The 16,630-nt window shown below is 49.9% G+C and overlaps 4 protein-coding genes across 4 annotated transcripts; 2 read left to right on the forward strand and 2 right to left on the reverse strand.

The window, feature by feature from the left end:
• Positions 1 to 632: 632 nt before the first annotated feature.
• On the forward strand, positions 633 to 8,611 carry CPAR01_04667 (type I polyketide synthase; the record flags this gene model as incomplete). Its single annotated transcript, XM_060488947.1, has 7 exons — positions 633 to 887; positions 948 to 1,034; positions 1,095 to 1,152; positions 1,208 to 1,541; positions 1,595 to 7,337; positions 7,389 to 7,709; positions 7,769 to 8,611. 7 exons carry the CDS (start codon positions 633 to 635, stop codon positions 8,609 to 8,611), a joined length of 7,641 nt encoding a protein of 2,546 aa, XP_060353153.1.
• A 593-nt stretch (positions 8,612 to 9,204) lies between these two features.
• CPAR01_04668 (uncharacterized protein) lies at positions 9,205 to 10,795 on the reverse strand (the record flags this gene model as incomplete). Its single annotated transcript, XM_060488948.1, has 3 exons — positions 9,205 to 9,959; positions 10,027 to 10,597; positions 10,664 to 10,795. The coding sequence occupies 3 exons, from the start codon at positions 10,793 to 10,795 to the stop codon at positions 9,205 to 9,207; spliced, it is 1,458 nt and encodes a 485-aa protein (XP_060353154.1).
• Positions 10,796 to 12,899: 2,104 nt separating this feature from the next.
• CPAR01_04669 (cytochrome P450 3A19) lies at positions 12,900 to 14,828 on the forward strand (the record flags this gene model as incomplete). The annotated part of the gene is made up of 7 exons (XM_060488949.1): positions 12,900 to 13,022; positions 13,085 to 13,177; positions 13,238 to 13,307; positions 13,365 to 13,763; positions 13,827 to 13,998; positions 14,053 to 14,163; positions 14,228 to 14,828. 7 exons carry the CDS (start codon positions 12,900 to 12,902, stop codon positions 14,826 to 14,828), a joined length of 1,569 nt encoding a protein of 522 aa, XP_060353155.1.
• Positions 14,829 to 14,875: 47 nt separating this feature from the next.
• Positions 14,876 to 16,194, reverse strand: CPAR01_04670 (TfdA family Taurine catabolism dioxygenase TauD; the record flags this gene model as incomplete). Its single annotated transcript, XM_060488950.1, has 3 exons — positions 14,876 to 15,077; positions 15,138 to 15,679; positions 15,751 to 16,194. The coding sequence occupies 3 exons, from the start codon at positions 16,192 to 16,194 to the stop codon at positions 14,876 to 14,878; spliced, it is 1,188 nt and encodes a 395-aa protein (XP_060353156.1).
• Between the last annotated feature and the right edge of the window lie 436 nt (positions 16,195 to 16,630).

A 16,630-nucleotide genomic window follows, 5' to 3' on the forward strand; every position in this document is an offset into this window, starting at 1 on the left:
TTGCGTGTCAATGGTAACTCTCTTGGTTCAAGGTTACACTGCCGTCGGTGCGTCACGAGTCGTGACGAACAGGTCATGGTGTCAGCCGCTAAGTCCTTACAGCCCAAGGGCTCATCCCGGCACGCTCGCCTCTTTATGCTTTTAGGCCTTAATTGGTAACTTTCCGTCGTGCAGCACTCGTTCTAGGGCTATCTCACACATCCCGCCGAACTTTCGCGGATCTGCCATTTTCAGGTTGCATATAGGTCGTGAGATATAGCGCTACACTGTAAACTTTGATCGCGATACCGAGCTGTAGGATCAAAGAGAGAGGCATTCATCTCTGTTTACTCGGCATGACCACTTTTGGTCAAGTCCGGTTGCCATGGTCAATCATTGACACCGAACTAGATGTCTCTGCAAGCTGGAAGGTATCGATGATCCAACTGGTGTCTTGTATCAATAGAATCAAGACTTAGCATAGAGGTCCTCTAGAACTGAGATCGATCTGATGCATCGCTCAATTTAGTCACTCTGCCTATCAAACAGGATACCCACTTCCATCCAGTTTCTCTGGACCTCATTAAGTAACTTCGACTTTTGGTCTGTGTGTAAGAGAGAACATCTGCGATATCTCACCTAAGACATTCAGAATGACACCCTACATGAGTCATGGAGCGTCTTCCTCTGAGCCTAGCTCCCCGGTGAAGAGCATGCAGTCGCCCGGAGGAGGACCTGTAGAGCCAATCGCAGTCATTGGGATGAGCTGCAAGTTCTCTGGAGACGCGACAACTCCAGAGAAGCTTTGGCAACTCATCGTTGAGGGAAGAGATGGCTGGTCTCCAATACCAAAGTCGAGATTCAATGCCGATGCTTTTTATGACAAGAATCATGCTAAGAATGGGATGGTAAAGACTCACGGTAGAGTTCGTCACTATGATCATGGAAGCTGACAAGCCTGGGGATAGTCAAATGTGGTCGGCGGACATTTTCTCAAAGATGATGTCTCTCAATTCGATGCGTCGTTTTTCAATTTTACCGCTGAAATTGCCGACGTAAGTTTCTCCGAGAGACGAGACGTCGTGAGCTTTCCTTGTCACTAACGAGTTTGGTAGGCGATGGATCCACAAATTCGTTTGCTTCTTGAATCCGTGTTTGAATCGGCTGAAAATGGTAAAGAAGAGTAGTCAATGCATCAGAATGTCAATGCTAATCATCAACCGCGTAGCCGGTGTAACTCTGCAACAGCTTGCGGGAAGTGACACCTCGGTTTTTGTCGGCTCCTTCTCCAGGGATTATCATGACAGTCTCTTGCGTGACCCGGACACACTCCCAAGAACGACTCTAACCGGCAATGGTGTCGCAATGTTGTCAAACAGGATTTCTCATTTCTTTGATCTTCGTGGCCCAAGCCTTACCACAGACACTGGATGCTCAGCAAGTTTGGCGGCTCTGCACCTTGCTGTGAACAGCATTCGCAATGGAGAGTCTCGAATGGCCATCGTTGGCGCCACAAATCTTTTGCTCAATCCTGATCCATTCATCGTGATGTCGAGCTTAGGGTGAGTTTTTCAACATACGAAGAATGAGTCATGAATACTGACCCAAGTAATAGGGTTCTTGGTGCTGATGGCAGATGCTTCGCTTGGGATAGTCGGGCAAACGGTTATGGCAGGGGAGAAGGCATTGCAACACTTCTTCTAAAGCCGCTTCGAGATGCACTCGCTGATGGAGATTTCGTCCATGCTGTCATTCGAGAGACTGCAATTAATCAGGATGGTAAAACACCCACAATCACGTCGCCATCTTCTGAGGCTCAAGAGCAGTTGATACGAGCATGCTATCGAAGAGCCGGGCTCGATCCTTCTCAGACAGCGTACGTCGAGGCGCACATGACGGGCACTCCAACCGGCGATCCTATCGAGGCTGCCGCCATAAGCCGTGTATTCGGCAAAGGACGTTCTGTCAATGACCCCGTGCTAGTGGGGTCTATCAAAACGAACCTGGGTCATTTGGAGGCGTCCAGTGGCATTGCAGGAGTTATCAAAGCTATCATGATGCTGAAGAATGAGGTGATTCCGCCGAATCTGAACTACGAAAAAGCCAACCCCGACATCGATATGAAGTCACTTGGCGTAAAGATTTCACTCAAAGCACAAGACTGGCCCCGAGGAACGCCGCGGCGTGTTTCAGTCAATAACTACGGTTACGGAGGAACCAACGGGCATGTGATCATCGACAGTGCTAGTGAGCACATCAACCAGTGTCCTTCGATAGCACTGAAGAATACCGAGCCGCGTCTCATTGTCATGAGTAGCAAGGATTCCAATGTTACTGCACAGATGGTCAATAACCTCAAGAGCTACCTAGAAGCTCGGATAAAGTCGGGCCAAAAGCTTGATCTTGACAACTTGGCACACACCCTCCAAACTCGTCGGTCGCATTTCCCGTGGCGAGTTGCTATATCGAGTACCGGCTTGGAGGCAAGCTTGATAGAGGCCCTTGAAGACCCCGTCAAGAAAGTTGTGACTCTTGCGAAGGATCCTCCTCGAATCGGCTTTGTCTTCAATGGGCAAGGAGCTCAATGGCATGCCATGGGTCGCGAACTCATCTCAGTCTATACGGTCTTCAGAAACGCTCTTCTTCGCGCAGATATCGTTTTGGGAGACTACGGTGCAGACTGGTCCCTTGTGGAAGAAATTCAGCGGGACGAAATCTCTACACGCGTCAGCGAACCTCGCTTGAGCCAACCCGTCTGCGTCGCTCTTCAGATTTGTCTAGTTGACCTTTTGGAATCGTGGGGGATTCAACCCAGTGCTGTCACCAGTCACTCAAGTGGCGAGATTGCAGCAGCATATGCCGCCGGCGCGCTGACATTCGAAGAGGCTTTGGGCGTTGCCTATTTCCGTGGTGTCTTGACGGAAAAATATCAGAACGCTTCCACCGGTCCGGGAGGTATGATGGCAGTCGGTCTCGGAGTCGATGACGCATGGGCCTACCTAGCGAAGAACGGTGTTATAAACGGCACCGTTACCGTGGCTTGCGTCAACAGCCCATCAAGTGTCACTCTTTCAGGAGATTTAGATGCGATCCAGCGTCTAGAGAAGCAATTCTCCAACGATCAGATTTTCGCTCGCGCACTGAAGGTCAAGTCAGCCTATCATTCTCATCACATGCTTCCTATGGCGGAAGAATATCTCAAGGAGCTACAGAACATCATTAAGCCGAAGCTCAAATGGCAAAAGCTTGTTTACTCTTCACCCGTCACGGGCAATCTGATCGAGAGCCCGGAGAAGCTGGGTCCACAACACTGGGTAAATAACCTATTGTGGCCGGTTTTGTTCTCTCAATCATTTATGAAGATGTGTATGTCAGGTACCAGTGAAAAGGCTAGCGTGGACTTTATTCTCGAACTTGGTCCACACTCAGCTCTTGCGGGTCCGATTCGGCAAATCTGCAAAGTCCCGGATCTGAAGGGGCTCAATCTATCTTATGTGTCGGGCTTGGTAAGAGGCCAGAACGCTGCAGTGTCTATGCAGATGGCTGCTGGGGCTTTATGGTGCAAGGGATTCCCAGTTGATCTCTCTGCTGTGAACTGCCAGCAGGATTGCAACAGTCTACGAGTTATCTCAGACCTGCCTTCGTATCCTTGGAACCATGCCAACAGCTTCTGGCAAGAATCGCGAATGAACGTCGCTCATCGCATGCGGAAACATGCTCGCCATGAGCTACTCGGGTCTATGTTGCCAGGACCCCCCTCAACCAGCCCCGTGTGGAGGCACTTCCTGAGAGCCAACGATCTTCCATGGCTTCGGGATCACCTGGTTCAGTCTGATATCGTGTACCCGGGAGCCGGTGGAATCTCTATGGCGATTGAAGCTCTACGACAATACTCTGAAGTTCCAGTTGAGACTATAGATGGTTACTCTCTGAGCGATATTGAGATCAACAATGCCTTGGTCATCCCGGAAACAGAAGGCGGAATCGAAATTCAGCTGTCTCTGCACCCCTGCGATGACAAGAGTTTGGAGCCGGGGTGGTATGAGTTCTCTATGGAATCGCCAAACAGCGACGGAAATTCGTGGACTCAGCATATCCACGGTTATATTTCCCAGAAACAGAAGTCAAAGGCCACTTTATCGCCTGCTGTACGTGTGGGCGAATTTACCGGACAAAGCAATACTGCGTATTCCCGTATTGTCAAAGTTGAGGATTTGTTCGCCCGACTGAGGAAGATGGGGCTGCAACATGGCCCGACCTTCCAAAACATGGTCGACATCCAAGCCAGCGATTCTGGATCGAGGTTCCAGTTCAAGGTGGCGGATGTGAAATCCTCAAGCAGCCATCTTCTCCACCCTACCACACTGGATTCCATCTTTCAAGGAGCTTATTCCGCACTCTCTCCCAAGGCATTCCAGAATTCGATGGTGATGCCTCGAGCCATCCAGCACATATACGTGTCGCAGTCCATCGTCTCGACTCCAAATTCCAAGTTCGAGTCGCTTGCAACAATGGATCGTTGCGACAAGTCGGGCTTCCGATCTTCAATAATCACTCGTGATCACAGCAATCCGGAAGCCACAAGTTTGGAAGTCAAGGGTCTCTTTTGCCAGGCAGTAGGCGGTGGAGGGCTAGATCAGCAAGATCAAAACCCGTCTAAGCTACTTTTCAAGATGCATTGGCATCCCGACTTTTCTCTCATATCAACTGATCAGCTAAAGGCGGAACTCAAATTCGATGTTGATCCATCTGAGCTGTCAATCAACAAGAGGCTTGTCAAGGCAGCGTGGTATTTCATACAAGACGCCATAAAAGATCTGGGCTCCGACAAGACTTCCCTAAGAGAAATGGAATGGTATCACAAGTCGCTTTATGATTGGATGGAAGGCAACTACAAATCCGGACTTGATGGAACGCTCGCTCGCGGAAGCGCTTCATGGGACAAAGCAAGTCAAGGCATGCGCCACATGCTCTTCGATGAAGTTGCCTCCCAGAGCGTTAATGGACGTCTTTTGTGTCGCGTAGGAAAGAACCTGTCTCGTATTCTCAGAAAGCAGGTTGCTCCATTAGAGGTGATGATGGAAGGCAACCTGCTGTATGAATTTTACGAGAAGGCTCTCAGATGCAACAGGTCTTACGAGCAGGTTCAGAAGCTGGTGCATATGCACTCAATGAAGCATCCTCGCGCTAATGTTCTTGAAATTGGAGGAGGCACCGGTGGATGCACTCGATCAGTACTCAACGGCCTGTCTGAAGGCACCCCTGATCACCGACGTCGCTTCTCATCATACACGTTCACTGATGTCTCTACCGGGTTTTTCGAAGCTGCGGCGAAAAATTTTGAAGACTATGGAGACATGATCACCTTCCGGAAACTTGACATCGAAATTGATCCCGTGGAGCAGTCCTTCGAGGCAGGCTTGTATGATCTTATTGTCGCATGTCAAGTTCTCCATGCTACCAAGAATATGGAGAAGACGATGAGGAATGTTCGTAAACTCTTGAAGAAGGGCGGGCAGCTCATTCTGGTTGAGACCACGAAAGACACGCTGGATGTACAGCTGATTTTTGGAGCACTTCCTGGCTGGTGGCTAGCTGAAGAAGCCGAGCGCAAGGGTGGACCTAACCTCACTCTCGATCACTGGGGACGGGTTCTTGCCAACACTGGATTCAGTGGAATTGATTTGGAGGTGAAGGACATGGAGGATCAAGCGAATTACTCCTTCAGTGTCATGACCTCGACTGCGATCGCGCCAACGACGTTTCCTTCTGAAGTCTTCCTACTGAGCCCAGCCGAATCAGTCCCTATCAACTGGATACGGGACTTGGAGTGTCAAATTCAGTCTAAGACCGGCACCAGTTGCAACACCACAGACTGGAGATCAGTTGATGCTACCGACAAAGTCTGCATCATGCTTGAAGAAGCAGTTGCACCCCTCCTAAGACGGCTGAGCCGTGAAGAATTCACTTGTGTTCAGAGACTCTTGACAGCCGCTCGGGGCGTACTGTGGGTTACAAGAGGTAGTCTTATCGAGGGAGCTGACCCTGATATGGCTTTGCACTCTGGACTACTTCGTACCCTCAGAATGGAAGATGCCGGACGCCGATACATCTCCCTCGATCTAGAGACTACTGAGCCCCTGTGGTCCGCAAAGAACGCCCAACTAATTGGGAATGTCTTCAAAGCTTCCTTTGACTTTTCTCTCAGCTCATACGAGATCGATTGCGAATACGCGGTCAAGGACTCTATCCTGCACATGGCGCGTATATATAATGACGACTCAGGTAACATGGCATTAACGCCCGAATCTGCTGAGCAAGAGCCTGAACTCAGACCATTTGGCACCAGCGGTGAAGGCTCGAATCTACAAATGGAAGTTGGTACGCCTGGCCTCCTAAACTCCTTGCACTTCAGGGAAGTCAAGCTTCAAGACTTGGATACGGACCAGATTGAGATCGAGCCTCGCGCATTTGGCCTCAACTTTAGGGATGTTTTAGTGGCGCTTGGTCAACTAGACGAAACCATCATGGGTTATGAGTGCAGTGGCATCGTCACTAAGATGGGCCCGGAGGCGGAGCAGAAGAGCGGGTTGAAGATTGGAGACCGAGTCTGTGCCATCTTACGCGGACATTGGGCGTCAAGAGTCTGTATCAATTGGCCCTGTGCTGCTCGTGTCCCAGACAGCATGTCATTCGAGGAAGCGGCGACGATTCCTATGGTTTTCGCCACGGCATATCATGGGCTCTTTGACATTGGCCGACTTTCAAAGGGAGAATCCGTTCTCATCCATGCAGCGACGGGAGGTGTTGGCCAGGCTGCTGTGATGCTTGCCAAGCAACGGGGTGCTGAAGTTTTCGTCACGGTTGGAACCGAGGCCAAACGCGACTTTATCATGAAAGAGTTAGGCATTCCGCAGGACCATATTTTCTCCAGTAGAGACACGTCTTTTGGCCCTGCTCTGATGGCCGCCACAAACGGCAAAGGCGTCGATGCTGTGCTGAACTCCCTGGCTGGGCCGTTGCTCAAAGAGAGTTGGAACTGCATGGCAAGGTTTGGTCGTTTCATCGAGATTGGGAAGAGAGACATAGAATCGGCCAAGAACCTAGACATGAGCCCCCTCCGGCGCGCAGCGACCTTTGCCGCAGTCGACCTATTTCAGCTGGGCAAGTTCAAGGGTCACGTTGTTCAGAATGCTCTCCAGTATGTCATGGAGATGTTCAGTCGAAAAGATCTACGGGTGGTTACTCCCATGACCACTTTCCCTATGTCAGAAGTTGACAAGGCTTTCCGATTGATGCAAAGCGGAAAACACCTTGGGAAGATCGTAGTTCAACCACGACAGACACATCTAGTGAAGGTAAGAGACTCACTCATCCATCCTTTGACCAATTGCTGATTTTGGGAACAGGTCATTCCTTCCCCAATGCCAGCTCAACTACTAGAAAAAGCAACTTACCTTATTGCCGGTGGTATGGGTGGCATTGGTCAATCTATTGCGCGCTGGATGGCTCGGGACCTTGGCTGCAAGAGCCTCATCATCCTCTCCCGTAATGCGCGTACGCATCCAGGATGCGCGGCTCTGATCTCCGAACTTGAGACGAATGGTTGCAGAGCAATCGTCCGGAATTGTGACGTCTCTAACGAAGATGATTTCCGCCGAGTCATTCACGAAGCTGGCCGAAGCTTTCCACCCGTTCGGGGGGTGATCCAGGCTGCTATGACTTTGGATGTGAGTCTGCATAGCAACCCTCCTGTCAAAAGTCAGAATATTGACTCAACACCCACCAGGACTCGATTTTCCCCAATATGACATATGAGCAATGGCAAGCTGCAACAGGCCCTAAGATTGCAGCCACGTGGAATATGCATAATCACCTTCCGGATCTTGACTTTTTCATTTTACTTTCGTCCCTGACAGGACTCGGAGGTAACACCAGTCAAGCCAATTACTCGGCCGGAGGAACATTTCAAGATGCTTTTGCGAAGTACCGCACATCGAAGGGCCTTCCCGGAGTTTCAATCGATCTGGCCAGTATTCAAGAGGTCGGGTTCGTTGCCAACACTGAGGGAGTTGCAGAACGCCTGACCAAGACCGGCCTAGCTGATATCGATGAGGTCAACCTACTCAAGATCATTGAGACAGCTATTCAGAAGCCCAGTCGGCCTGTCGACCTTAGTCAGCTTATCACAGGCATTGTCGATTTTGATGAGACTTCCACGGTCGCCTGGGTAAACGACACTCGTTTCTCATCTCTCTGCGCCAATCACAGCAACCAGAGCGGCACGCATAGACGGACAGACCGCAAAGGTGGGACAGCAACGCGGCTATCTGACTCGTTGCAGTCAGCGACCAGCGGCACAAGCGCGGTGGCCCTCATCTTGGACGCTGTGATATCGAAGCTATCTGAAATGTTTGGGTTGGATGCTGCCGAGATCGACAAGAAGCACCCCGTTTCCAGATACGGCGTTGACTCGCTGATCGCTGTGGAATTGCGCAATTGGCTCGTGTCTAGCGCGGGCGCCGAAACGACAAGCATTTTTGACGTGTTGCACAGCCCGAGTCTAAGCGTCCTGGCTGAAAAGATTGGAGAAAAGAGTCGCTTTGTTTCAACTCTAGTCAAGACCACATAGAGTTTGCTGCCGTTTTTTCCGTAGAGTGTTCATATGTACAAATTGAGCTTCGTGGCACATTGTACAGTTCCATTGCATTTGTTCGTATGTTGTTGAATGAAAATGTTGAAGCCAGCAAACCCCGCTGCCGGCGGGATAACAATGTGATTACGACGCGAAGCTAGAGGGCATGCAAACGTGCCGTTCACCTGCCGGCCGATGTGATAAATATCATGCTATTGAAGCTCGCCAGTAATGCCCACAAAAGATAACTCGTGACCCTTAATTCCGCAGCTCACATCCATGTGGAAGCCTGCAAACAAGAACTCTACCATCCGGCTGGGGCATCTGAACACAGTCCCGATCCCTGTCTGCGTCTGAGTTCTGGGCTAGGGCAGATGAGTTTGAGGAGAAAGTTGGACGCAAAGTAACGGAAGTCTCGCACATTCCTATTGAACTCAGGGGGCAGCTCTTTTGTCTGGTTAACCTTGCCTCCGGCGGTTGACTTCCGAGTTATTTCTACCTTAAGCACTACAGTAGCGAACATGGAAGTGACCAAACCATCCGATGACTATTCAAGTTTATTGCCTACTTCACCTTACATGTAAGCAGGTTCATACATTAGTCCGGTAACTTTCACACTGCATCAACATGGTCCTCATACACTGAATTTTCCTCTCCGCTCCCAGCAACGGCGCCAAGTGCGCCTTTCTTGTTCCCACTCTAGCTTTGATTTTTCCAATGAGTTGACAGAACTCGGTGAGCTGTCCGGTGACGAGGCACTTCAGAACCTGGTTCTTCTCCACTGGGCTCTCGATTTTGTATGACTGGAACCACATAGAATCTCCAGTAAGCTGAGAGTTACCCGACTGCAATTTCTGAACAACGTCCACGTATGAGCGGACAGTCTTTTCGCAGATGTTGCTGAGATATTGTCCAGCCATGGCGAGTAGCATCATACTTTCTGATCGAGACTTGCATAGGGTGCAACTCAAGATTGAGTCACAACCCTTGATCGCTTCTCGGCAGCAATTGAGAAGCACATCCACAGTAGCGATTTCCGTGTTGGCGCCTTCGTTACCAAGCTGCTCAAGTAAATGTGCAGCAAGCCTCAAACAGCGGCATTCGCTCTTCTTCTTGACCGCAAGATCTGAACCCTCAAGCAACGCAGTCATTGGGCTCGTTGCAGGCGCCGCCATATTATAAGCCACTGGGGTTGACTTGCGACTGGGTTGTATCTTGGCGGAGGTTGGTTGATCAACTGGGGAAACCATGAGATTTGATGGGAAATTCTCATCAAGCAAGAGGTCAAGACTTGATGATGAAAGCCCTGGCGTTGACGACGAGTCATCCAAGACTTCGTTGCCGTCTAATGACATTTGAGTCAATTAGAATGCCTAACAGATACTTGCAAAACAGGAGAGGAAACCACGTACCATTCATTTCAAAGTCAAGCTGAGTCTCCTGGGAACTGATTCCGTCCTCGCCACTATCGTCGGCTGGATCGAAGTATGCGGTATCTTTCTCTAGCTCCTGCCATGGGCCGGTGAAATCTCCACTCTTCAGATTCGCCACATCAATCGTTGTATTCGGTGACAGCAGGCTGCATGATGCCAGCCAGTGATCAATTTGATCTTGTTCTTGTTTCGCGTGCTGTGCATTTCCAGTTTCTTCCATAGTCTCGTTCTGACTGATACTCGTTATGTCAAACGTAGGACTTGGTAAAATGCTTCGTCGTTGGAGGTTGCCCAGTTCGGTCAGTACTTCTGAGGCTTCCTGGTCCGTCGTGAATACTAATGACGGACCCAAGTCGAACTTTTCTGAGTATGAAGGCGATTGAGGTGCCGCTGAGCTGTCGAAAGAAGACTGCCGGGTCTTCGATACCTCCTTGGTCGAAGAAGTTGATTGCTTTCGTTTTCGAACGGTATTTCTGTTGGTTGGGTACTTGCAAGTGTTGGAGCTTGATTTACACCTATCGCACCCATTCGGGTCTCCGTTGCACCGAAGCTGTGTTAACGCTTGAATATCAGTATATAGAATTGATATTTTTTCAAAAACTCAATGCTAACAAACCTTTCGTGCTCTGCAGTATTCGCATGCGATGTGAGGTTTCCCCCGTCGATTACGATTGATGACAGCCTCGGGGTTGTTTTCTATAAACGTTGGTTCTTTGTGTTGAAGATCATACATGAGAGTTCCAAACATCTTGGCGATTTAGGTCGGAGGACACTACGGTTGTATGCAGGTTAGTATTTGGGTGAAAGTTAGAAGGTTGGTGTTCGTTGAAATGGGTAGATCTGAGACTGCTCGCTCATGGGAGATCATATTACCACATTCATCATTGTTCATCCAGTCCTACAAGTATCACACACACCGTTTTGAGGTTTTAGAGGCTTCATTAGGAAAAGGCGTGCCGAACCTGAGTACCATCCCACATGGCCCAGGGTTCACATAGATCGGATTACAACCCCAGACGGTCGAGTCCAACGTCTGAGGAAACTTTGGCAAACAAGATTTATCTCAAGTTCGCCTGCTCACATGGTGCCTAGGTGGCATCGCCCTTTTTCTTTGGGACTTCCAATGATGAGAAGGTCCTTCCACGCGATGATGGGAAGCATATTTCAACAAAGTCTAAGGTTGCAGTACAACAGTAACCGAGCGAAAAACAAGGTTTTGAAGTTTGCTCCAGCCTGCACACCGGAAAGGTGGCCGTAGTGACGTGAGTCGATTGCATTGTTCTAGACAGCCCACCATGTCGATAGAGTTGTTCTACTTATCCGGCGGAGGGTTTGAAGAAAACCCAAGTACTAAGGTGCCTTTATCATTCTCGAGCTGAAACCATGCGAATTGTCAAACTTTGCAGGGGACAGCATAGATTCTGCGGGTTGAAGTTCCGCTGTCCTTGTTGTTGCTGTTTGTATAGTTGTCGTGCAGCTATGTGAGGATCTTGTGCTCCCCTTAAGGCATGAGAGAACTCGCAAGGAGGTCACGGCTAGTAGGCCAAGGTGTCCTTCTCCGCATCGGGCCATGAGCGTTAATCTGATGCGGAGATTCAAGTCACCGTCGGCACATCCAGATAAGTCCCAGAGGTACGCGCTTAGGCTTTGCGAGGACTGGAGTTTCCATCTGAGGTACATTCTGCCCTGAGTTTAGTTTTCATCTCAGCTCGGGGAGTTGCCTAGCCTTTAGATGTTGTTACATTCAGGCGAGTCATGGTTCTTTGATGCATGAGCGAACCTAGGAGCTGACGGGAGGGTGCCATCAACTGCCAGCGTTGGCGTGCAGGTCATCTCAGCTTGTCTTTAACACATGTTCACCACGCGAGAAGACGTCGGAAGTAGGCAATCGCCTGCAAAATAGCACGTGTAGCTGCGTTCAATGGTACTTGGCTTGAGCTATCGGCGCTCTACCTCATGAAGAATATTAACTAAATTGCCCGGGTTCAAGCTACTATTCAAACAATAGTGCCACATGTGAATCTTAGGCGTGTCCCACAGCCCGAGTAGCTCGGATTGATATCTCAGGTCACAGCCAGTCTTTTTAGGAGATAGCCGAGGAGTCTCAGATGTGCATCAACAGGAACATGGCAACAAAATCACAATTCATACTCGGCGTAGCTCTAACATATGTCCAAATGGCCTCGGACCGTCGGTAAGCTTAGTGACTCTGCTGCAATATGACGTGAGGGGCAGAATAATCTTCGAGATGTGAACAATTACAATTGTGCGGGATTCTGCCCGACACAAGCCTCTAAAACGAGAAGATTGGGGAAATAACGCGGCTAAGTTAATTGTAAGCAAGGCCTCGTAAACCCAAAAGCGACACCAGGTAGCCCATGTTGTTTCAGCACGCTTGCTTCTTGTGACAGAGCGTGCAGTAGAAAACGAGACAGTAGAGTTTACGTGCCCAGATCGTTCTGAACCGCTATTCTGACCTTCTGTCAATGGCTTCGGCCCGGACTCGTAACGTTATCAAGCTTTCGGCGTTGCCCAAAGTGGCTCAGTCAAGTCCGAATCAGATCATTTTTTTCGGTTGCGAAGGCAGTGTTGTCATCGACTGGGGACGATAGGGGTGTGTGCCGGTGCAGTAAGGGCTCAGAAGCGATCAGACGGTGGAAGTTTCGACCATCTGGACATAGGTAGTTGATGTGTTGAAGGAGTCGCGCGTTTGGAGACCCTATTTGGTTACCTTGCTTGGTCTCTAGAAGAAAAGTTCCTGTTCAGTATAGCTCGAGATCAAAATCAGACTTGACAAAAGACTCTATCATTTTCAACTCCTTCATTGAACTAACGATACCAAAAAACCTAAGATGGATTCGCCGATCCTTGAGTTCCAGAGCGAGAAGCTTGGACTGCTCTCTGTGCCATGGGGCACTACGGTGCTGTTTTTTCGGGCCATATGGGGAACACTGGCTCTCTACCTTGGCCTCTTCGTAGGCAGAATGATCCTGTCCAGCTTCAGCGAAGTTCCAATGACGACTTACATTACTTCTAGGGCGTAGCAAGTCCAATCATCTTGGCTCTTTACAACTACTATCTTCATCCCATTGCACATGTGAAAGGACCATTCATCGCGTCAATATCTCCGGTATGCACGCAAAGTTGTATCTCGCTACCTTCCACTGCCTCATGTTAACGACGGTTTTAGATCTGGCTGATTCGGTCCGTATCAGGACATCGACTCAATAACGACATCGAAAAGGTGCACGCCGAATACGGTAATTCAGCAGGCTTATGCATAGCTTCCCGAGCTCTGCTAATCGTTGTGCCCCCAGGACCTGTCGTTCGTATCGGCCCCAACGAACTTTCGTTTGCCACAGAAGATGCGCTCAAGACTATTCACAACCCTGGCCCCGACGGTGGTCACTTTACGAAGCAGGGGACTATTGAATCTCTGCTGGCCAAACTCATTTGGGCAGCTCCAAATCTTTTGACCACCACCGATCGAACTGCGCACAAGAGACTGCGTACCGCATTACAGCCAGCCTTCACAGCCAAGGCGTTGATGGAGCAGGAAGATATCGTTCAGCACCACGTGAATCGGGCCGTCGAGTCTCTAGATTCAAAACTTCAAGAGGGCAAGATTGTGAGTATCAGTGATCATGTTGGAAAGATGATTTGGAGCATCGTTGGAGACTTGTCTTTCGGAGAGCCCCTCCTCCATGATCAAATGAGTAAGTACTAAGTAGGGACGACATGCACGCCCTTTGCTGTCCTCAAGCTGATCATCTTGGTAGGCACGTACGAGAAAATGAAATACACTTATGGGAAAGGAGCGCCACTCCTAGAACTCTTTCAATTTCTGACAGAAACGCCCATCTTCGGTGGGCTCGCAAAGCTACCGGTCATGATAGTTCCACACATTTTCCGCGTCCCCAAAAATTTCCTTCTGATGAATCAACTCAGAGGGTGAGCTAGTCGAAGTCCATTCTACGACATGAACTTAAACTCACACAATTATAGCTGCATCGAGCGCCAAGGAGGGCGCAAAGACTTTCTGACCGCCATCTTATCCGCCAAAGAATCTGCCGGATTGACTCAGCCGGAGATGTTGAGTAATTCGGCCTTATTCGCGTAAGTTTCCCCTCATTTCCTGTCGTCTCATCACCCTGTCGTCCCCGATTCTAACTGGAAACAGCATGGTTGGTTACGATACTTCCGCTACAACTCTATCAGCAGTCTTTTACCACGTGTTGCGGGACCCAGACCACTACCAGCGGGTTCAGGGAGAAGTCCGAGAAGCATATTCCTCAATCTCTGACATCACGGCTCAGAGTGTTCTCCGACTCCCATATTTGAATGCCTGCATCCAAGAAACGCTCCGTCTCACGCCACCGATCAACGGTCGTGGCTCTCATCGCATCTCACCTGGAGCTATGATTGATGGGCTGTACGTTCCCAAAGGTGTCAATGTCTCTGCTGATATTTGGACTATTCAGCGTAAGCCCGAGTATTGGGCTCTCGCTGACAAGTTTAGGCCTGATCGTTGGCTTGACAATGGTCCGGGCACCATCTTTGAGCACGATGTTCGGACCAGCTACCGGCCGTTCCTCGTTGGACCCCGGGTGTGCATTGGTCGCGAGATGGCTTTGCAGTCCATCCGTCTGACAGTAGCCAAAGTAGCATTTTCGTTTGATCTAGAAATGGCTAACAAGGATACTTTCGTGTGGGAGAGAGATGCAGGGAATGATTATGTCTGGCATGACTATCATGTCTTGGTGAGGAAAATGGCACATTAAGAGTTCTACAAAAAGCTTGGTGGCATTAAGATGTCGTCAAATTCAACCTATAGAGAGAAGTCCTTCAGTCCCTTGATAGTTCCATCAATACCAAGTTCCTCCTTCTCATCCGGACCCAGTAAGCCCAACGCCTCACGTCGGCTTAGTGCTGCAGAGTCGAAATACGGCTTTTCGGCAAGAGATGTTACACGAGTTCCATGACGAGGGTGATTGCCCTCATAGTCCCAGCTGGCGTTGTGGATAGTGATTCTAGAGAATGTTACTTAGCCATCGTCTTGCGCCATCATCCGGCCTTGAGAATGTACGCACCTGTTATCCCAAAGGGCACTGGTGTTGGGAGTCCACTTGAAGCGGACTTGAATATCGACATTCTTCTCATACACATCAAAGAGGTAGTTCAAGATGACATCACTCTCAGCTTTGTCGAGACCGATAATATGAGTGGTAAAGAGACGGTTCACGTAAAGAGACTTCCATCCCGTCGCAGGATGGACGCGGACAAGAGGGTGCGCTCGCTCAATGTGCTTCGGTCCAGCCTCGGGGTCGTTGCGGTCCAGGTACGTGTGAGCGGAGCGATAGACGGCATATTTGCCATCGATGATCTTGCGGAAGTCAGGCGAGAGCTTCTCGTAGGCCGAGTATCCGCTGGCCCAAAGGGTGTCACCGCCAATGGGCGGGACGGCATCATTGTGCAGGTGAGTGATACCGGATGGCTGACGTTCGTGGACTAGATCCGTGTGCCATTTCGAAGCTCCGCCGGGGTTACGGAAGTTTGCTTTTCTCTCGGTGGCCATCAACGCTGGCCAGATTACTGTGACACCCAAGACGCCAGGGACTTGTGGAACTTGGGGCTATCGAGACACTTAGCTCAATCACATGCCCCCCCTGCAAATAGAGCCGGACTAAAGTTATCATGACTTACATGAACTTCAACTTCACCATACCAGTCTCCCAACTCTTTCTGCTGTTGAGGCGACAGATCCTGGTCCCTGAAGAACACAACACTGCGCTCAGCAATGAGCAGCGCAAGCTCATCCTTTTGCTCGGGTGTAAGGTCCTTCAGCTGCAGGCCTTCAATCTCCGTACCAATGTGAGCCGTCAGATTAGTGACTTTCGTCGCCGCACCGAACAGGTTCTTCTTGGACTTGTCGGCCCTTGAGCCGGCGTCGACGTACTCCCTCTCCTTGTTGCGGATGTTGTATGCATCATCCAGATACAGAGGCCGCGAAGGGCGATACGGGTACCCGTTTGACAAGTCAACTCCAGCCTTGGTTAGTCTTGCCTTTGTGGTTTCGGGGAGCCCGAGGGTGTCTTTTCGCGGCTCCGCTACGTCGGTGATTGATGGGTCGATGGGGGCGGGAACCATTGTGATCTTATTGAGAGATGCGGAGATGCGGTTCGATTCAGGAAATGGATGTGATGTCAAGTCTTTGCAAATGATAGATTGGTTAGCAGCTGCTTTTAGTATGAGCTGAAACGCATAGGCTCAGGCTGCCTTTTAAGTCTTGTAAATCACGGCTTCTAATACGACGCGTTTCCCCAGGTCCGGTTCCACGGGACCTCCTCATCTGATCACGTTAACCAACAATACCATGATTACCAATAATCGCGGGGTCAATGGTGCTTTAAGCAGAGGTTATCTATGGCTTCATCTGCATCAAATGTGACGAATCCAGAACCAGATGCGTAGCATCGAACCACCGCGCCACGGAACTCGGGGAGTAAATTCTCCAACCAAAATCGGCCGTCAGCACGCGATCAACGTCCAAACTCTCCAGAAGCTCGATGATAGGAATCTAGCC

Source organism: Colletotrichum paranaense, assembly GCF_030867605.1.
Source record: "Colletotrichum paranaense strain IMI 384185 chromosome Unknown Scaffold_3.1, whole genome shotgun sequence".
Taxonomy (NCBI): domain Eukaryota; kingdom Fungi; phylum Ascomycota; class Sordariomycetes; order Glomerellales; family Glomerellaceae; genus Colletotrichum; species Colletotrichum paranaense.